Source organism: Oncorhynchus keta, chromosome 15 (genome assembly GCF_023373465.1).
Source record: "Oncorhynchus keta strain PuntledgeMale-10-30-2019 chromosome 15, Oket_V2, whole genome shotgun sequence".
Classification (NCBI taxonomy): Eukaryota; Metazoa; Chordata; class Actinopteri; order Salmoniformes; family Salmonidae; genus Oncorhynchus; species Oncorhynchus keta.
In genome coordinates this window covers 35,122,270-35,145,345 of record NC_068435.1, presented here as the reverse complement: position 1 = coordinate 35,145,345, position 23,076 = coordinate 35,122,270, and the positions used below count along the sequence as shown (strand labels likewise).

Sequence of the window (23,076 nt, the reverse complement as noted above, 5' to 3'; positions counted from 1 at the left end):
AAGAAGCCACTGCTCCAAAACTGCCATAAAAAAGCCAGACTACGGTTTGCAACTGCACATGGGGACAAAGATCGTACATTTTGGAGAAATGTCTTCTGGTCTGATGAAACAAAAATAGAACTGTTTGACCATAATGACCATTGTTATGTTTGGAGGAAAAAGGGGGAATCTTGCAAGCCGAAGAACACCATTCCAACCGTGAAGCACGGGGTTGGCAGCATCATGTTATGGGAGTGCTTTGCTGCAGGAGGGAATGGTGCACTTCACAAAATAGATGGCATCATGAGGCAGGGAAATTATGTGGATATATTGAAGCAACATCTCCAGATATCAGTCAGGAAGTTAAAGCTTGGTCACAAATGGGTCTTCCAAAAGGACAATGACCCCAAGCATACTTCCAAAGTTGTGACAAAATGGCTTAAGGACAACAAAGTTAAGATATTGGAGTGGCCATCACAAAGCAGAACTGAAAAAGTGAAAAGGTGTGTGTGAGCAAGGAGGACTACAAACCCGACTCAGTTACACCAGCTCTGTCAGGAGGAATGGGCCAAAATTCACCTAACTTATTGTGGGAAGCTTGTGGAAGGCTACCCAAAATGTTTGACCCAAGTTAAACAATTTAACGGCAATGCTACCAAATAGGAATTGAGTGTATGTAAACTTCTGACCCACTGGGAATGTGATGAAAGAAATAAAAGCTGAAATAAATCATTCTCTCTGCTATTATTCTGACGTTTCACATTCTTAAAATAAAGTGGTGATCCTAACTGACCTAAAACAGGGCATTTTTACTCTGATTAAATGTCAGGAATGGTAAAAAACTGAGTTTAAATGTATTTGGCTGAGGTGTATGTAAACCTCCGACTTCAACTGTATGTAAGAATACCGTTCATTGACTATAGCTCAGCCTTAAACACCATAGTACCCTCCAAGCTCATCATCAAGCTCGGGGCCCTGAGTCTGAACCCTGCCCTGTGCAACTGGGTCCTGGAGTTCCTGACAGGTTGCCCACAGGTGGTGAAGATAGGAAACAACACTTCCACTTCACTGATCCTCAACACAGGGGCCCCACAAGGGTGCATACTCAGCCACCTCATGTACTTCCTGTTCACCCATGACTGCGTGGCCCCACACGCCTCCAACTCAATCATCAAGTTCAGATGACACAACCATAGTAGGCCTGATTACCAACAATGACGAGAGAGGAAGGGAGGAAGTGAGGGCCCTGGCAGAGTGGTGCCAGGAAAATAACCTTTCCCTCAACATCAACAAAACGAAGGAGCTGATCGTGGACTTCAGGAGAAAGCAGAGGGAGCTCTCCCCTATCAACACCGACGGGACCGCAGTGGAAATGTTGGAAAGCTTCAAGTTCCTCGGCATACACATCACTAATGATCTGAAATGGTCCACCCACACAGACCGTGTGGAGAAGAAGGCGCAACAGCGCCTCTTCAACCTCAGAAGGCTGAAGAAATTTGGCTTGGCCCCTAAGACCCTCACAAACTTTTACAGATGCACAATCAAGAGTATCTTGTCGGGCTGTATCACCACCTGGTACGACAACCGCACCGCCCACAAACGCAGGGCTCTCCAGAAGGTGGTGCGGTCTGCCCAACGCAATCACCGGGCACACACTGCCTGCCCTCCAAGACACCTATAGCGCCCGATGTCACAGTTAGGCCAAAAAGATCATGAAGGACATCAACCACCCGAGCCACGGCCTGTTCACCCCGCTATAATCCAGGAGAGGTCAGTACAGAAGTACCAAATCTTGGACGGAGAGACTGAAAAACAACTTGTATCTCAAAGCCCACTGTTAAATAGCCATCACTAGCCGGCTACCACCCGGTTACCACCCGGTTACTCAACCCTGCATCTTAGACATGGAATCACTGGTCACTTTAATAATGTTTACATACTGCTTTACTAATTGTATATACTGTATTCTATTCTACTGTGTTTTAGTCAATGCCACTCCGACATTGCTTGTCCTAATATTTATATATTTCTTAATTCCATTATTTTACTTTTAGATTTGTGTGTATTGTTGTGAATTGTTAGACATTACTGTACTGTTGGAGCTAGGAACACAAGCATTTCGCTATACCTGCAATAACATCTGCTAAACATGTGCATGTGACAAATAACATTTGATTTGATTTCTGTGCTGGTGGGGCAGCCAGCAGAAAATATGGAGCGTAGGGGTTGCTAATGTTCTCTAGTTGCACCGTGATTGGCTCACTGTTCCGTTACCCATGGGGACACAGAACTACATCATAACTGCAAAACCTACGGGTAGAGCTCGAAAATTCAAGCCTCTTGGGTGCTGCCATAGAGTTACATTAGAAGTGCCCATCCAAGAAGGCTCAAGGTCATTGGATACAGATAAAATGTTAAATCACGTTATATCTACTGTAGCTTTGACTGGACTGATCATATCAACATCATACTTTCAACATTTTTGCAAGCAAGAAAGCAGTCATAATCATGAATCAAGTCGACAATCTACTGCCAAATCCTTTTCCATCATATGAAGAGAAATGATCTAAAACATATCGGTGCTCATCGGCCATTGGACATAAACATTACAAAATAAGTTGGAAATCGCAAATTGAACAATGAGTGGTTTGGAAGGAATCCATGGCTAACTGCAAGCATTGCAAAGCAATCACTAGCCTGCTATTCCATGGAGTGGATGTTTGGTCCAAAGTCTGGGTTTAAGGGTCTCTTTTCCAAGCTTAATTGGGCCATAAAAGGTTTAATATTGGCCATGCTGTCAATCCAGAATGACTTCTGCTGCGTTCAAAACAACTAGAAACTCGTAACTGGGAAACCTTAGACTTCAGTGACTTCAAGACAACTGGGAAAATACGTTTTGAACGGTCATCCAACTCGGAATTCAAAGTCGCGCCTCTTTCTACAGCTCTGACCTGAAGATCACTGACGTCATAATTCGAGTTCCCAGTTCCCAGTTCTCTTGAAAGCACCATAAATCCAGAGAATGCCAGACTTTGATGACAAAGTTTCATGACAAAATTTGCCCACATGAAGGATCGCCGTGCCACCTTCCTATTCAAGTGAGCACAGCACCATTGTCCAAAAATGTATTGTATGCTGTTCCATAAATTATGTAATATTCCAGGGAGATATGTATACTGTAGCTAAGAAAGTAATACTAAGTGTATGTTGTGTAGTAAGTTGTTGTGCCCATGTGTCTCATCCTAAATATTTGTTCCCTTTCACACTCATAACTTAGCCTACTGTTCTGACTTGATGGTGCACATGTAGCCTATAATATGATCATCCAATATTGTAATAGCTTTCATTGTCTGCTTATTTGACCCCTTTATTTATCCTACAGTTCTGACTTGGTGTATAGGGAGAATACTGTAAGAATGGCCCATGTTCTGAATTCTCTCGCTGTACATCTCAAAAGTGCTGAACTACTGACGTCCGTCCGAGCTTAATCAAAATTGTCTTAATCAAAATTACAGAGCCTCTTATTCACTCGTCGTCCCCTTATGTCATAGTTAGTACATATCAATTGTCAGTAGAAACCACATTTATTTAAGCAGGTCAGCCATATCGGCCATGTTTTTTTTAAAGGCAGTAAATGAGGCTGAATGAACTGTTTCACTGTCAGACAAGGCTCTCCTGACAGCCAGGTATTAAGGATTCACTCCATGGTGCTTAAAAGAAAGCTCTGCTGTTGGGACAGCTTTATGTAGGCCCTAACCGTTTCTGTCTGTTTAGTGTTGTGTTGTGGATTTGCTGGCATGCATCCCCAAAAAATGTGGGAGTTCACCCCACCAAGACTTACATGCTAAAATCGCCACTGCTAATGTGTATGGGGAAACATGCCCTACAACCAACTCCCACCTAATGCTCTCCCTCTGTGGCTTTATTGATTTTCTCCAGTGATTAATTGGACACAGGGGGAGCTGAGGTGTGGCCAGGTACCAAGAAAACATACTGCCCATGTCCTCTGTGGCCATCCAGAAACGCCATTCTATAAACAGCATGCCTCTTAGTGGATGTTCAAATATGAAATTGCAAAAAATCTCTCCTTTTGATGGAAGAGATCACATAATATATGAATTGGAGTACTTTTCCCTCAACATGCATCTAATATCAGAGCTATCACCATCTCTCCCTGCTCCCCTCTTCTCTCCAAACACTCATGCACAGGGAATTGCTGTGACCATTTTGAAGATATTGTAGCATGCCTGCAGGCCGACTTCGGTTGTCAGTTGAACAGTGTTTCCTCCGACACGTTGGTGCAGCTGGCTTCTGGGTTAAGAAGCACGGTTTGGCGGGTCAGAAATGAACCTTTGAATTAACATTAAAATGGACATTTAGTTTTGTGCATAAAATCTCCAAATTATGCAATGTCCAATACAGAAACTTGGACACGTGGAAACAAGGAAGGTGACGAGTGAACGTTTCATCTGTATAAACCAATATTAATGGTTAAACAGGAATGGTGTTAATGCTTCATTGCTGTTCATGGCTTTTGACATTGGGTCAACTAATCAATTCATTTCAATTGGTCTTGTAACACATCTCAGTTCATGTTAGTCTATAGAATAGGAAATAATACTCAGAGGTGATTAAAACTATACTGTATAAAGTAATGTTTGGTGTGTTTCTGTCTGCATCTTACTGCAGTGCTGATCTAGTACAAATGCTTTATAAGACTACTGCATTAAGTGTAAAAGAGCTATCATTATCCTCATACACAGTCCAATTCAACTTTTTCCTGGAAAATGAATTAAGTGCTACTCCACTAAGATTAATTAGGTCTATAGCCAGTATTTGAAATGGAAACGATGCATTATATGGAAGAAAAACATTCCACTAGAGAAAATAAATCAAAACCAATTTTAATGACTTTGGTACAGTATTCATGTAAAAAAAAAATCAACAGGTCAGTTCTAATTTTAGCAGAGCATTAAAAATGGTAAGAAAATATTCCTGGGTCACATTTTCCTCTGAATGGCAGACTACCATGATGTTCAATTTGGTGATGTATCAGAAAGAAAAAAATACACTCCTACTCCCTAACTTTTTAAATCCTATCACACACTGTCCTAAAGTGACACAATGGTTATGTATCGTCTGCTGTGATGTCGATGCTCATGTGGTGAAGTCCCTCTGTGATGCCACCTGTTCTCAGAAGGGAAGACCATGTCCTTCAGGATGACCTACCAGCCAACCAGCTCCCTCCAAAATCCACCCAGTCACAGTGTGACATCATGAAAACTCATCTAACAAGCATATTAATAAAGAAAACTTTTGGTACCCCAATATCTTTTAGCAATAAAAAAATTAAAAATCTAAAACGGGAACAATGTTACTACTTTTCACAAAGAATCTATGTTAAACGTCATTACTACAAACAAAACTCCTATGGCTTTCACTAAAACTAGTCAGAACGGAAAGCACCATATTTATGAGTAGAGCACCAGGTGCAGACGATGTGCAGTCCACGTCCTTGAGTTTGTTTGGGGCAGAAACTGTCGCTTTGTCTTGTTAAATGACATTTGGTTTCTGTGTATATTGGCACCACATTTAGATTTAGTCTACGACTTATTTTCTAGCTGGATGGTTTAATTTATTTGCTTACAGTATTAATAATTAATTACAAACATTAATTGAAGCTTTGATTCAGTCATGGCAAGTAATTGTGTGACAAATATATTTGATTTAACGTTACTCTTCACTCACCTATCAGAATGTTGTTAGTGTTCAATCCAAGGTTTTTCCCCCTTGTTTACCTCTCAATAGAACACTTTGATTCAGTAAATCACAGACAAGTAGCAAGAATAAAACATGTCAACTTCTGACATTAATTGCATTTGGTAATTTGCAAGTAATAAAACATTTCTAAACACTTTTTTTTACTGCGAGTTCAGTAGCTGTTGAAAAGGATAAAGGCCTATGGAGCAGCCTTTATCTTCTGGGTGATCTGATTCTGATCCTTCATTTGAACGTGAGCCAGCGTTTGGGGTTGTCTATGAGGATCTTGTCCACCTGGTTCTGGTTAATCCCTCTCCTCAGCATCTTGGGCACGATGTTCTTCAGTATGTGTGAGTAGCCGTGCCCTCCGTACTTGGTGAGACGGTTCTTGGTGTGGATGTCGTGGGCAATGACAATGTTGTCCTCATATCCCTCCTGGACCAGGAACGCCAAGCTAGAGAGGGTGGGAGACACACACACACGTCTAATGGCTGCCGTTTTACGTGCTCCTAACCAACTACGCTGTTTTATGAGATTTTTCGCATTGTTTGCAACTTATTTTGCATATAACGTTGCTGCTACTGTCTATTATGACCGAAAATAACTTTTGGACATCAGAACAGCGATTACTCACCTCGAACTGGACAAAGATGTTTTTCTTTAATGAGTCTGACATGAAAGATATACTGCTTTCTCAGGAACGGGCCCAATTCACTGTCATTTGAGTGAAGAAAAGACGGAGAAAAAGGGGGGCGAAGGTCGGGCTGCCGTCTGAGAATTCGTAGGCGAGTGAGTAAACCTCCACTGCCATCCGGTCTATTGGCCAATGTGCAATCATTGGAAAACAAAATGGATGAAATACGATCAAGACTATCCTACCAACGGAACATTAAAAACTGTAATATCTTATGTTTAATCGAGTTGCGGCTGAACAGCGACACGGATAATATAGAGCTGGTGGGATTTTCCCTGCATCGGCAGGACAGAAAAGCTGCATCTGGTAAGACGAGGGGCAGGGGTGTGTGTCATATTTTGTCAATAACATCTGGTGGGTGATGTCTAATATTAAAGATGTTTCGAGGTATAACTCGCCTGAGGTAGAGTACCTCATGATAAGCTGTAGACCACACTATCTACCAACAGAGTTCTCATTTATATTATTCATAGCCGTCTATTTACCACCAGAAACCGATGCTGGCACTAAGACAGCACTCAACCAGCTGTATAAGGCCATAAGCAAACAAGAAAATGCTCATCAGGAAGCGGCGCTCCTAGAGGCCGGGGACTTTAATGCAGGCAAACTTAAATCAGTTTTACCTCATTTCCACCAGCATGTGCAACCAGAGAAAAAGAAAATAATAATAACTCTGGATCACCTTTACGCCACACAGAGACACATACAAAGCTCTCCCCGGGCCTCCATCTGGTAAAGTGACCATAATTCTATCCTCCTGATTCCTTCTTACAAGCAAAAACTAAAGCAGGAAGTACCAGTGACTTGATCAATATGGAACAGTCCTGTAGTGTAGCATCCGCGTCATCTGACCACCAGCCGCGAGCTGCCCAGTAGCACTCACGTCGGTAGCCATGAAGTGCTTCGAAATGGATCACATCAATAGCATCATCCCAGATACCCTAGACCCACTCCAATTTGCATACCGCACGCTTACAAGAAATCCAGCTATGCCCTCACAGGCAAAACGTCAATGCAGGATTAAAATTGAATCCTACTATAGGATTCCGGAGCACCAACAAATCCACAGATGACGCAACCTCAATCTCACTCCACACTGTTCTTTGCCATCTGGACAAAAGGAACACCTATGTGAGAGTGCTGATAATTGACTACAGCTCAGCGTTCAACACCATAGTGCCCACAAAGCTCATCACTAAGCTAAGGACCCTGGGACTAAACATCTCCCTCTGCAACTGGATCCTGGACTTCCTGACTGGCCACCCCCAGGTGGTAAGAGTAGGCAACAACACATCTGCCACGCTCATCCTCAACACTGGGGCACCTCAGGGGTGAGTGCTTAGTCTCATCCTGTACTCCCTGTTCACCCACGACCACGTGGCCAAACACAACTCCAACGCATTCATTAAGTTTGCAGACGACACAACAGTGGTAGGCCTGATTACCGACAATGATGAAACAGCCTATAGGGAGGAGGTCAGAGACCTGGCTGTGTGGTGCCAGGACAACAACCTCTCCCTCAATGTGTGCAAGACAAAGGAGATGATTGTGGACTACAGGAAAAGGCGGTCCGAACAGGCCCCCATTAACATCAACAGGGCTGTAGTGTAGCGGGTTGAGAGTTTCAAGTTCTTTGGTGTTCACATCACCATAGAACTATCATGAAGAGGGCACGACAACACCTTTTCCCCCTCAGGAGACTGAAAAGATTTGGCAATGGTCCCCAGATCCTCAAAAATGTCTACAGCTGCACCATCGAGAGCATCCTGCCCGGTTGCATCACCGCCTGGTATGGCAACTGCTCAGCATCTGACCGTAAGGCACTACAGAGGGTAGTGCGAACGGCCCAGTACATCACTGGGGCCAAGCTTCCTGCCATACAGGACCTATTTACTAGGCGGTGTCAGAGGAAAGTAAAATAAATTGTCAAAGACTTCAGTCACCTAAGTCATAGACTGTTCTCTCTGCTACCACACGGCAAGCAGTACCGGAACGCCAGGTCTAGGTCCAGCTTCTACCCCCATGCCATAAGACTGATGAACAATTCATCAAATGGCATCCCTGACTATATAGATTGCTGCCCCCCCCAGTTTGTTTTTACACTGCTGCTACTCCCTGTTTACTATCTATGCATAGTCACTTGACCCCTACCTATATGTACAAATTACCTCGACTAACCTGTACCCCCGGAAAATTGACTCGGTACCGGTACCCTGTGTATATGGCCGGGTTATTGTTATTTTATTGTGTTACTTTTTATATATTTTTTTACTTTAGTTTATTTGGTAAATATTGTCTTAACTCTTTGTTGAACTGCATTGCTGGTTAAGGGCTTGTAAGTAAGCATTTCACGGTAAGGTCTACACCTGTTGTATTCGGCACATGTGACAAATAAAGTTTGATTTGATGCACGCACACACATCAAAAGAGATCCATGGGCGTTATTTAACTTTTTAGGTTTAGTAAAGTATCGTGAAGTAGATACACACAACCAAATTGACCTAGTTTAGCTGCAGTTGTCTAGTAGGTAGTTCGGTAGCAAAGAGCACTCACGCCTTGACTCTCTGGCTGTCACTGGGCATGTCCACCTCCAGGTTATAGGCATAGTTCAGCATCTCTGTTCCAAACAGGTCATATTCCAGGTAACTCCCCATCTTTGCAAACTCCAGCAGCTCTCCATTGTCTAATATGGTCCTGTGTTAGGAAAACAAACCATGAATAATTTAGTCACTCACTGAAGCGATCTTTGAGGCATCAGCAGATTAAAATTCTCCACAATACGCCTTAACACATTCCTGAACAATTACAGTGTATTCCGAAAGTATTCAGACCCCTTCACCTTTTCCACACTTTGTTACAACCTTACTCTAAAATAGATTTTTTAAAATAATTTAAAAAAAATCTAATCTACACACAATACCCCAAAATGACAAAGCGAAAACAGGTTTAGAAATGTTCGCAAATGTATACAAAAATAAACAGAAATACCTTAGAATTATTCAGACACTTTGCTATGAGACTTGAAATTTAAATAGGGTGCATCTTGTTTCCATTGATCATCCTTGAGATGTTTCTACAACTTCATTAGTGTCCACCTGTGGTAAATTAAATTGATTGGACATGATTTGGAAAGACACACACGTCTATATAAGATCCCACAGTTGACAGTGCATGTCAGAGCAAAAACCAAGCCGTGAGATCCAAGGAATTGTCCATAGAGCTCCGAGACAGGATTGTGTCGAGGCACAGGTTTGGGGAAGGGTACCAAAACATTTCTGTAGCATTGAAGCTCCCCAAGAATACAGTGCCTCCATCGTTCTTAAATGGAATAAGTTTGGAACCACCAAGACTCTCCCTAGAGCTAGCCTCCCAGCCAAACTGAGCAATCGGGGGAGAAGGGCCTTGGTCAGGGAGGTGACCAAGAACCCGATGGTCACTGTGACAGAGCTCCCGAGTTCCTCTGTAGAGATGGGAGAAACTTCCAAAAGGACACTCCACACCAATCAGGCCTTTATGGTAGAGTGGCCAGACGGAAGTCACACCCTAAGCACACAGCCAAGACAACGCAGGAGTGGCTTTGGGACAAGAGCTTGAGAGGATCTGCAGAGAAGAATGGGAGAAACTCTCCAAATACAGGTGTGCCAAGCTTGTAGCGTCATAACCAAGAAGGTTCGAGGCTGTAATCGCTGCCAAAGGTGCTTCAACAAAGAACTGAGTAAAGAATCTCAATACTTATGAAAATGTGGTACTTTTTTGTTGTTGCTTTTAATGTAACAAAATGTGGAAAAAGTCAATAGGTCTGAATACTTTCCGAATGCACTGTAGAAGCTTGCTTTATAAGTATAATTGTTCATACTGTATTATAAACCCATGTAGGCCTCTGACATTTTCCTGACTATGTGACTGACCAGGAAAAAAAGTCCTGCCACCCCTCCATTCCACTCTGGGCCCTGAATGAAAGCTCTCACCTATCCAGGTGTGACATAACGGTCTTGCTGATGTCACCTCCAGCTTCTTGCAGGAGACGCACTATCTCAGCCGGTGCACCAGGGTTCCGTCCTGGGTGGATGATGACTGGGCAGCCCAGCTCGGTCTGAGCATGTGCAGTGGCCTGCAGCACTTTCTTCTCACTGTCTGTGATTGGCCAGCTGCAGCCGATCTCTCCAATCACACCGCAGCGGATTTCGGTCCCATCCGCCCCGTGGAGAACCTCACTGATGATGATGTCTGTGAGCTGGAGAGAGAAGTCGAGTGTTAGTCAGGGGAAGTAGTGGCAGACAATGGACACAAACTGGCCATAGCTCCCTCAGGTGGGAGACAGCTGACCAAAGCCACTTGGATACATTTGACTGAGGGCTTCTACAAATGGGCCAGTATACCTTCACACAGACACAAACTACCATAAACCTCCCCCACCTTCTCCACGGTCATCTTCCTGGTGCCCTCAGAGTGGGTGGCGTCCACATAGTACCCCGCCCCTCCTATGATGTGGACGCCCGTATTCTTGGCCAGCTGTTTGAGGCAGGGCAGATCCCGGGCGATACCCTGGGTAGTGTTTTCTACGATGGTACCCCCTCCTGCCTTTCGGTACTCATGCAGCTCTTCCCGCACAGCATTGGTCTCCTGCAGCAGCAGCAGGTTTTCATGGCTGAAGAAGATTGTTACAGGGACACAGAGATTTGTCTATTGGCTTCAGCCTGAACACGTTCTAGACTGCCTGCTGTACAGGTGCTAGACTACCTGCTGTATGGTTCTAGAAATCTGCCTGCTGTACGGGCTATATAGACTACTTGCTGTTTAGGGTGCTCGACCACACTGAGCGTACAAAACATTAAAAACCACCTGCTCCACATACACATGGTTAGCAGATGTTATTGCGAGTGTAGCGAAATGCTTGTGCTTCTACTTCCGACAGTGCCGCAATATCTAACAAGTAATATCTAACAATTCCACAACCAATACCTAATACACACAAATCTAAGTAAAGGAATGGACTAAGAATATATAAATGTAAATGCACTGCTGTTTAAAAGTTTCTGGTCACTTAGAAATGTCCTTGTTTTTGAAAGAAAAGCACATTTTGTGTCCATTAAAATAACATCAAATTGATCAGAAATATATTGTAGACATTGTTAATGTTGTAAATGACTATTGTAGCTGGAAACCCGCAAAACACCAGTCTCAACGTCAACTTCTAGGCAGAGTTGCAAAAAAAAAGCCATATCTCAGACAGGCCAATAAAAAGAAAAGATTAAGATGGGCAAAAGAACATAGACACTGGACAGAGGAACTCTGCTGAGAAGGCCAACATCCTGGAGTCGCCTCTTCACTGTCGACGTTGAGACAGGTGTTTTGCTGGTAATATTTAATGAAGCTGCCAGTTGAGGACTTGTGAGGCATCTGCTTCTCAAACTAGAAACGCTTACGTACTTGTCCTCTTGCTCAGTTGTGCACGGGGCCTCCCACTCCTCTCTCTAATTCTGATTAGAGCCAGTTTGCGCTGTTCTGTGAAGGAAGTAGTACACAGCGTTGTACAAGATCTTCAGTTTCTTGGCAATTTCTCACATGGAATAGCCTTCATTTATCAGAACAAAAATAGACTAGTTTCAGAAGAAAGTTATTTGTTTCTGCTATTTTGAGCCTGTAATGGAACTCACAAAGGCTGATGCTCCAGATACTCAACTAGTCTAAAGGCCAGTTTTATTGCTTCTTTAATCACAACAGTTTTCAGCTGTGTTAACATAATTGCAAAAGGGATTTCTAATGATCATTTAGCCTTTTAAAACTATAAAAACTTTGATTAGCTAGGAGTGATGGTTGCTGATAATGGGCCTCTGTACGCCTATGTAAATATTCCATTAAAAGTCAGCCATTTCCAGCTACAATAGTCATTTACAACATTAACAATGTCTACGCTGTATTTCTGATCAAGTTGATGTTCTTTTACAATGGACAAAATTAGCTTTTCTTTCAAAAACAAGGACATTTCTAAGTGACCCCAAACTTTTGAACGGTAGTGTATTTGTACAATCTGTGTCGCTTCTTTGGCCTAGGCTATTGTTTAAAAAAAAATTCAAGACCAGATTGATCTCAGTTTGTCAGTCCAGAGTAGCCACTCATTTTGGTCATTTGTGTGGTATTATTAAAGCTATAAAAAAAAAAAACTAAGTACCTATGATTTCTTAATCCAGCCCTGCTCAAAGGTATGCTTTCAGTTTTCAGAATTAGAAGTGTGTGTGCTGGGGATGAAAATGAAGAGAGAAAAAAATATATCTGCCCCATGTGGGATTAGGGCGGCAGGGGGAGGCAGGTAGTGGTTAGAACGTTGGGCCCATAACCAAAAGGATGCTAGATCGAATCCCCGAGCTGACATGGTAAACATCTGTCGTTCTGCCCCTGAACAAGGCAGTTAACCCACTGTTCCTAGGCTGTCATTGTAAATAAGAATTTGTTCTTAACCGACTTGCCTAGTTAACCTTGATTTTTTATTTTTTTAAACATTTTAAATAACTCACAACCATTGAACTATGAGCCAAGTTGTCATGACAACCATTGTCATCTATTTCTTGTTAAGATTATGTAGCTACAAATATAAACTTAAAATCCTCAGCCGACATTTTTTCTATTTCGGAAAAGCACATAATGTGTATGAAACGTTGAATTTGGTCATAAGGAAATGTGCCTTACTGCCTTTCGAATTTCGTGTAACTTCAATTGTCTATTCAAGAAAGCATCATGCAAAATATATTGGCACACTATACTTACCAAGACCATTGCCAAATAAGGCGTGCTGTCGCCTACTTTTATTGTAAGGCTTAAGGTGGTACCACCCAGCACATCTAGAAGGGAGTGTATTTCATACCGAACCCCTCCCTTGAGATGAGGTAGAGGCACCTTCTCAAGGTGCCTACACATCATGATGTCAATGGTAGAGTTGAACCGCTAGGGGCAAAAAGAGCTAGATTTATTACTGAAAGACCCAAATCTATCACTTTTGTAACGAACAGTCAAAATGAAGACCAGAATTGACTTGTTTCACTATAATTAAGACATCTGGTTTTCGATTATGTTATTTTTTTTCTTCATAAAAGTTACTCTTTAAAAAAAGTGTGATTTTGAGATCGAAAACCTAAAAATCTGATGAACGGAAACCTGGAAAAACTCAATGGAGAAAACAGAATTTGGGGAAAATCAGAATCGGGCAAAAATAAAACAGATTTTATAGAGCCCTGTGACTGAAGTAATTTTCTTTCTAAATGAGAAGATGAGATGTTTCTGAAAACTTTTAATTAATCCTGATAATGCCATGGTTAAGAAAAATCATGAATAAATCAAAATCAAATCAAACTTTATTTGCCACATGCGCTGAATTACAACAAGAGTAGACTTTACCGTGAAATGCTTACTTACAAACTACAAACCATTAACCAACAGTGCAGTTCAAGAAGAAGACAATAATTTACCAAGTAGGCTAAAATAAAAAGTAACACAATAAGAATAACGAGACTATATACAGGGTGCACCGGTACCGAGTCAGTGTGCAGGGGTACAGACTAGTTGAGGTAATCTGTACATGTAGGTGGAGGCGAAGTGATTATGCATAGGTAACAAACAAACAGCGAGAAGCAGCAGTGTTCAAAAAGGGGGGTCAATGTCAATTGTCCTGTGGCGATTTTTATGAGTTGTTCAGCAGTCTAATGGCTTGGGGGTAGAAGCTGTTGGTACTAGACTTTGTGCTCCGGTACCGCTTGCCGTGCGGTAGCAGAGAAAACAGTCTATAACCTGGGTGACTGGAGTCTCTTTTATGGGCTTTTCTCTGACACCACCTATTATATAGGTCCTGGATGGCAGCAAGCCTGGCCCCAGTGATGTACTGGGATGTTCGCACTACCCTCTGTAGCGCCTTATGGTCAGATGCCGAGCAGTGGCCATACCAGGCGGTAATGCAACCGGTCAAGATGTGGTGCAGCTGTAGAACCTTTGAGGATCTGGGGACCCATATGCCAAATCTTTTCAGTCTCCTGAGGGGGGAAAAGTGTTGTCGTGCCCTCTTCACGACTGCAAGTTCTCTAACCTCCCTATAGGCAGTCTCATCGTTGTCGGTGATCAGGCATAGTGATCAGGCATCACACTGTTGTGTTGTCAGCAAACTTAATGATGGCGTTGGAGTCGTGTTTGGTCACTCAGTCGTGGGTGAACAGGGAATACAGAAGAGGACTAAGTACACACCCCTGAGGGGCCCCAGTGTTAAGGATCAACGTGGCAGACCTATTGTTGCCTACTCTTACCACCTGGGGGCGGAACGTCAGGAAGTCCAGGATCTAGTTGCAGAGAGAGGTGTTTAGTCCCAGAGTCCTTAGCTTAGTGATGAGCTTCATGGGCACTATGGTGTTGAACGCTGAGCTGTAGTCAATTAACAGCATTCTCAAATAGGTGTTCCTTTTATCCAGGTGAGAAAGGGAAGTGTGGAACGCGATTGAGACATCTGTGGATCTGTTGGGGCGGTATGCAAATTGGAGTGGGTCTAGGGTGTCCGGGAGGATGCTGTTGATGTGAGCCATGACCAGCCTTTCAAAGCAATTCATGACTGCCACAGGGCGGTAATCATTTAGGCAGGTTACCTTCGCTTGGGCACAGGAACTATGGTGGTCTGCTTGAAACAGGTAGATATTACAGAGGTTGAAAATGTCAGTGAAAACATGACAGTTGGTCCGTGCATGCTTTGAGTACACATCCTGGTTATACGTCTGGCCCAGCGGCTTTGTGAATGTTGACCTGTTTATAGGTTTTGTTCACGTCGGCTACCAAGAGCGTAATCACACATTTATGCAGTGTTGCTTACATTTACATTACATTTAAGTCATTTAGCAGACGCTCTTATCCAGAGCGACTTACAAATTGGTGCATTCACCTTATGACATCCAGTGGAACAGCCACTTTACAATAGTGCATCTAAATCTTTTAAGGGGGGTGAGAAGGATTACTTTATCCTATCCTAGGTATTCCTTAAAGAGGTGGGGTTTCAGGTGTCTCCGGAAGGTGGTGATTGACTCCGCTGTCCTGGCGTCGTGAGGGAGTTTGTTCCACCATTGGGGGCCAGAGCAGCGAACAGTTTTGACTGGGCTGAGCGGGAACTGTACTTCCTCAGTGGTAGGGAGGCGAGCAGGCCAGAGGTGGATGAACGCAGTGCCCTTGTTTGGGTGTAGGGCCTGATCAGAGCCTGGAGGTACTGAGGTGCCGTTCCCCTCACAGCTCCGTAGGCAAGCACCATGGTCTTGTAGCGGATGCGAGCTTCAACTGGAAGCCAGTGGAGAGAGCGGAGGAGCGGGGTGACGTGAGAGAACTTGGGAAGGTTGAACACCAGACGGGCTGCGGCGTTCTGGATGAGTTGTAGGGGTTTAATGGCACAGGCAGGGAGCCCAGCCAACAGCGAGTTGCAGTAATCCAGACGGGAGATGACAAGTGCCTGGATTAGGACCTGCGCCGCTTCCTGTGTGAGGCAGGGTCGTACTCTGCGGATGTTGTAGAGCATGAACCTACAGGAACGGGCCACCGCCTTGATGTTAGTTGAGAACGACAGGGTGTTGTCCAGGATCACGCCAAGGTTCTTAGCGCTCTGGGAGGAGGACACAATGGAGTTGTCAACCGTGATGGCGAGATCATGGAATGGGCAGTCCTTCCCCGGGAGGAAGAGCAGCTCCGTCTTGCCGAGGTTCAGCTTGAGGTGGTGATCCGTCATCCACACTGATATGTCTGCCAGACATGCAGAGATGCGATCCGCCACCTGGTCATCAGAAGGGGGAAAGGAGAAGATTAATTGTGTGTCGTCTGCATAGCAATGATAGGAGAGACCATGTGAGGTTATGACAGAGCCAAGTGACTTGGTGTATAGCGAGAATAGGAGAGGGCCTAGAACAGAGCCCTGGGGGACACCAGTGGTGAGGAGACAGATTCTCGCCACGCCACCTGGTAGGAGCGACCTGTCAGGTAGGACAAAGTCCAAGCGTGGGCCGCGCCGGAGATGCCCAACTCGGAGAGGGTGGAGAGGAGGATCTGATGGTTCACAGTATCGAAGGCAGCCGATAGGTCTAGAAGGATGAGAGCAGAGGAGAGAGAGTTAGCTTTAGCAGTGCGGAGCGCCTCCGTGATATAGAGAAGAGCAGTCTCAGTTGAATGACTAGTCTTGAAACCTGACTGATTTGGATCAAGAAGGTCATTCTGAGAGAGATAGCGGGAGAGCTGGCCAAGGACGGCACGTTCAAGAGTTTTGGAGAGAAAAGAAAGAAGGGATACTGGTCTGTAGTTGTTGACATCGGAGGGATCGAGTGTAGGTTTTTTCAGAAGGGGTGCAACTCTCGCTCTCTTGAAGACGGAAGGGACGTAGCTAGCGGTCAGGGATGAGTTGATGAGCGAGGTGAGGTAAGGGAGAAGGTCTCCGGAAATGGTCTGGAGAAGAGAGGAGGGGATAGGGTCAAGCGGGCAGGTTGTTGGGCGGCCGGCCGTCACAAGACGCAAGATTTCATCTGGAGAGAGAGGGGAGAAAGAGGTCAGAGCATAGGGTAGGGCAGTGTGAGCAGAACCAGCGGTGTCGTTTGACTTAGCAAACGAGGATCGGATGTCGTCGACCTTCTTTTCAAAATGGTTGACGAAGTCATCTGCAGAGAGGGAGGAGGGGGGAGGATTCAAGAGGGAGGAGAAGGTGGCAAAGAGCTTCCTAGGGTTAGAGGCAGATGCCTGGAATTTAGAGTGGTAGAAAGTGGCTTTAGCAGCAGAGACAGAGGAGGAAAATGTAGAGAGGAGGGAGTGAAAGGATGCCAGGTCCGCAGGGAGGCGAGTTTTCCTCCATTTCCGCTCGGCTGCCCGGAGCCCTGTTCTGCTTGCCTTGCTTCCCTCGAAGAGAGCATAAAATGGCATTTAGCTCATCTGGTAGGCTCGCATCACTGGGCAGCTCGTGTCTGGGTTTCCCTTTGCAGTCCGTAATAGTTTTCAAGCCCTGCCACATCCGACGAGCGTCAGAGCCGGTGTAGTAGGATTCAATCTTAATCCCGTATTGACACTTTGCTTGTTTGATGGTTCGTCGGAGGGCATAGCGGGATTTCTTAAATGCGTTTAGTATCCAGCTCCTTGAAAACGGCAGCTCTAGCATTTAGCTCGATGCGGATGTTGCCTGTAATCCATGGCTTCTGGTTGGGATATGTATGTACAATCAATGTGGGGACTACATCAATAGATGCACTTATTGATGAAGCCGATGCCTGAGGTGGTATTCCTCAATGACATTGGATGAATCCCGGAACATATTCCAGTCTGTGCTACCAAAACAGTCCTGTAGCGTAACATCCGCGTAATCATATACGTTTTTCCTTGTAAACTGGAATCAGGAGGATATAATTATGGTCAGATTTGGCAAATGGAGGGCAGGGGAGAGCTGTGTATGCATCTCTGTGTGTGGAGTAAAGTTGGTCTAGGATGTATTTTTCCTGGTTGCACGTGATATGCTGGTAAAAATTTGGTAAAACTGATTTAAGTTTGCCTGCATTAAAGTCCGCGGCCACTAGGAGCGCCACTTCTGGGTGAGCATTTTCTTCTTTGCTTATGGCCTTATAGAGTTGGTTGAGAGCGGTCTAAGCGCCAGCTTCGTTTTTTGATGGTAAATAGACGGCTACGAATAATACAGATGAGAACTCTCTTAGTAGATAATGTGGTCTGCAGCTTATCATAAGTTACTCTACCTCAGGTGAGCAATACCTCAAGACTTCTTTAATATTAGACATTGCGCACCAGCTGTTATTGACAAAAAGACCCCCACCCCCACCCCTCGTCTTACCTGAGGTAGCGTCTTTGTTCTGCCAGTGCATGGAAAATCCCGCTAGCTCTATGTTGTCCGTATCTTCGTTCAGCCACGTCTTGGTGAAACATAAGATGTTACAGTTTTTTATGTCCCGTTGGTAGGATAATCTTAATAGTAGGTCATCAATTTCATTTTCTAACGATTGCACGTTAGCAAGAAGAATGGAAGGCATTCGGAGTTTACTTGCTCGCCTTTGGATTCTCAGAAGGATCCCTGATCTGCGTCCCCTCTTCACGCAAAAGGGGCGGCAGCGTAGCCTAGTGGTTAGAGCGTTGGACTAGTAACAGTGAGGTTGCGAGTTCAAACCCCCGAGCTGACAAGGTACAAATCTGTCGTTCTGCCCCTGAACAGGCAGTTAACCCACTGTTCCCAGGCCGTCATTGAAAATAAGAATATGTTCTTAACTGACTTGCCTGGTTAAACAAAGGTAAAATTTTAAAAAATAAAAAAGGCGTGGATCTGGGCCTGTTCCAGTGAAAGCAGGACATCCTTCTCGTCGGACTTGTTAAAGGAATTAGTTTCTTCCAGTCCGCGGTGAGTAATCTATTTTCTGATGTCCAGAAGTTATTTTCGGTCGTAAGAGACAGCAACATTATGTACACAAATAAGTTTAAAAAAAACATAATTACACAAAACACAAAAAAATTAATTATAACAATTGGTTGGGAGAATGTAAAACGTCAGCCATGTTCTTCGGCACCATCTTTCACAAATCATGAATAATGAGTGAGATGTCGTTCAGAGGCTACAACAAAACATGCTAACCTCGCACCATTATCAATAACAGGCAAGGTTAGCATTTTGAGGGGTGGTATAATCTTTGTGCCTCTGTAACCTTCTCACTCATCATTCATGACTATCCATAATCAAGGTAGCATCCACATGAATGTAGAAGTGTTCAGAAACATCTCTCCTTACAATAGAAGTGACTTCCAAATGGCAGAAGTCATTATTCATCATTCAGTTCCTATATGCAAAACATAATCCAAAACACAACCATAACAAACAGCAAATGCATCCAACAAGTTTGTAGATGTAGTCATTGTGTGCAAGGAATATGGGACCAAATACTAAACTTTTGACTACATTTTTAAACTAAGTAAATGTGTCCAAATAATGATGACTTCTTCAAATGGTGAGAGTAGAAATTAAAGGACTTTATGCATCTAAACAGTAAAACAGATATGTATGAAAATACCCTCAAATAAAAGCTGACATTATGTACTTTCGCCTAATATAAAACATTCTATCTCAAATCTAAAATGCTGGAGTATAGACCCAAATTAAATAAAAATGTGCACTGTCGAAATACATATGGAGGGGAGTTTACCTGCTGTAAGGGTTCTGTTTCAGCCAGAATAGATTCTTCATCTGGATGGGGGCCTGGGCAACAGTCTCATCCCCCGGGGCCGGAGAGAAGTAGCAGCACTCAAAGGTCATGGTCAGGTGCTCGTGGGTCATGGTTCTACCCAGCTGGTCGGGTTCTATCGGACCCAACACCGTCTGGACCTTACCGCTCAGGGCTGACATGGTGAAATGGTTGGGTCTCTGGGGGTTTTAATCCTGCAGAATAGAATATTTTATAATTACTACATTACACTTAACTTATTAGTTATGAGATATTCCAGTACTAGAAAAATATTCCTTAGTAAAAACGATGGTAGTCAAGAGTGCAGTATAACTGCATTATGCTGCAAATACTGCATCCAGAATAACCGTTTTGTTTTTTACTGCAGTAAGTTTGCAGAGTAACTGCAGTTATTCTGAAATGACCGTATTTGCAGTTTCAAAACGGTAATCTTTTTTTTTATAGGGAAAACTATTTGGTTGATGGATAGTTCGATGGATTACTGGATTGATTGAGACCAGCAGCAAAACACAGAGATAGAAAGCAACTGGACACACTTCTTTCACATGAATAGATATGACTAGCCAGGTGCCCACTCAAGCAGGGCTGCCATGTTTGTGGTTTTCCGGTAAAATTGGGCTACTTTGAAAACGACGTCGCGGGTGAAAATGTATTGTTCGTGGGTTTCAGGTTTTTGGCCTACTTCTAAATTGCACCGCGGCCGCCATGGCATTTCTCTCTCTTAAAAAAAAATCTATATTTCACTGTGACCTGCTGTTGCTGACTATCAGGCAGTGAGCAGGCTGTTACTGAGTGAGGAGGGGAAGAGCCGGAGGGGTGTGTGCGTTAAGGGGATTGGTTGTTAGAGCGGTGCAGTCACTGAGACAGAGCAGTATGCGCGCACATCGTGACAACTTTTTACCAGTTGTTGGTAGGCTATTTAGATTGGCCATTACGGAGACACCTATTTTATATTCATATTTCATATTAACGCGCTAAAACTGACATAGCGTCGACAAAGCATTGGAAAACTAGAGCTCTTTAGATAAATTCGTTCAGAGGTGGTTTAAAGTAAACCGCATTCTAATGTCGACTTTTCCTTTGGGAAAGCGAAGGTTTTCACGCATGCTCAGTTCTAGGGTCTGGAGCACTGAGCGAGTGGATATTTGAAATGGTAGTTACGGAACTCCCTCGCGTGAAACTGACATTAAAATGTGTAGAATTATACATTTGCATCTGTTGGCCATCAAATAGGCTATTCGTGTATATGCCATTGTAGGCTACTGTAGCCTACCATTTGATACAATAAACATGTTGAAATTAAGATATCACTGGAGTCAATGCAAATCAATGTGCCACTTGTGTAGCCTACCTGGAGCTGGAAAACATATTTAATAAATAGCCTATTATTTCAGTTTGCTGTTGTAGCCTTGTGTATCTATGCAATTAGTAATGGCCATGTTTAGTTAAATAAATTGGAAGTGATCAATTGTGATCATGGTCACAGCTCTGTCCTTAATATATCATCCTCCACATTTAATGTCAGTTTCATTGTGGACTTCGACATGTTGGCTGGCCAATCAGGGCCTATAGGCTACCTGCATCTAGCTCAGCAAACCATGGCAAAGATTAATTACAATTATTAACCCAGATTTTAGTCAGTAGCCTACCCTATTGAAATGACAAGTACATCTTGCAAATAGGATATTTTGTATTTAACTAAGCAAGTCAGTTAAGAACAAATTATTATTTACAATGATGGCCTACCAAAAGGCCTCCTACGGGGACAGGTGATTAAAAATAAATTCAATTAAAATATAGGACAAAACACACATCATGACAAGAGAGACAACATTACATAAAACAAGACCTAAGACAACATAGCATGGCAGCAACACATGACAACACAGCATTGTAGCAGCACAAAACACGGTACAAACATTATTGGGCACAGACAACAGCACAAAGGGAAAGAAGGTAGAGACAACACATCACACAAAGCAGCCACAACTGTAAGTAAGAGTGTCCATGATTGAGTCTTGGAATGAAGAGATTGAGATAAAACTGTCCAGTTTGAGTGTTTGATGCAGCTTGTTCTAGTCGCTAGCTGCAGCGAACTGAAAAGACGAGCGACCCAGCGATGTGTATGCTTTGAGGACCTTTAACAGAACGGGTGTTTTATGTGGAGGATGAGGGCTGCAGTAGATATCTCAGACAGGGGGAGCGAGGCCTAAGAGGGTTTTTATAATAGTTTGTTGTCTTAACATCTGGCACATAATAACAGCACCTTTTGACAGAAATTAGCCCAAAATACTTTTTTGAAGTTCGTCCAAGTGTTTCTTGACCAGAGGTTTTGAGATCCTCTGTACAACTTAGATCATTTAAACTCTCCTATCATATTTATCTATAGTTATGCACATGCGCAAATAGGATTTATTAATAATTATAAACTTGGTGGTTTGAGCCCTGAATGCTGATTGGTTGAAAGCCGTGGTATATCAGGCCGTGTAGCACGGGAATGACAAAAAATAAAGTCCTAAGAACAACTCTTAGCTGTGGTAAATTGGCCATATACCACACCTCTTGGGTTCGTATTGCTTAATCATAGCAGTCAAAACAAGTTAAATCAACATTCATTGATGGAAAATTACCTGGCAAGTTTAATAAGGGTGATTTATATTATCTTGCGACATTCTTAATTAAACTCGCAATAATTATTATTTTGATGGAAAACCAAATGTTGCTTCTTAGCCTGTCGTTAAATGACGTCGATATTTGTTCTTAATTCGCTCAATAACATTATGGAAAAAGGGTTTATTGGATAAATCTGGCAACTCTCTTCCCGTGAAAAAATATTGGGCTAGTTTTCACACCTGTCGGGCAGATTTTAGCTAGACCTGGCAAACCTGCACTGAAGAGCCCTTTAGACCTATGGTTGTATACGAGAGGTCAAGTGCCCCCATTTTAACTCACATGACCTGCTAACTATAGAATACATATAATTTAATTGTTCCCAGTGTTATTTTCTCACAAAAATAATGCATTATTGCACAGTTAGTTTTAGATTTTGTATCACACTTGTGACCTCGAATAATTTAACATGCAATCAACTGGATGTAGTAACTGAGCCTAGCAAATACAGCGGGCTAAAGCATGCAACTGCGATTTCTGCAAATGCAACAGCTTTTCATTTCATTAGTTAAAAATATACATGCATTGTTCATGACACTACGATGTAGCAAAAATGATATAAGACCTGGAAATCTTGCTTCGATTCAGTAGTCCAAACGTTCTTCTTAATCGTCTTAACTTGCAAACAAGAGGAAGACCCAGGAAGCAACAAGTTGTGTGATTAGGAAGTCCTAACTATCGCGAGAATTTGACTGATATAAAGTATGCTACTGTAACCTGCCGGAAGGTATCGAGGCCATTGGTGACAGTTTA

The 23,076-nt window shown here is 43.3% G+C and overlaps 1 protein-coding gene across 1 annotated transcript; it reads right to left on the bottom strand.

Annotated features, from left to right (window-relative positions):
• Positions 1 to 4,867: 4,867 nt before the first annotated feature.
• LOC118394836 (phosphotriesterase-related protein) lies at positions 4,868 to 23,033 on the bottom strand. The gene is made up of 6 exons (XM_035788419.2): positions 22,889 to 23,033; positions 19,615 to 19,847; positions 10,850 to 11,081; positions 10,402 to 10,667; positions 8,987 to 9,127; positions 4,868 to 6,193 (listed from the first exon to the last, which is right to left on the bottom strand). The coding sequence occupies exons 2-6, from the start codon at positions 19,812 to 19,814 to the stop codon at positions 5,983 to 5,985; spliced, it is 1,050 nt and encodes a 349-aa protein (XP_035644312.1). The 5' UTR covers positions 19,815 to 19,847; positions 22,889 to 23,033; the 3' UTR covers positions 4,868 to 5,982.
• Positions 23,034 to 23,076: the final 43 nt, after the last annotated feature.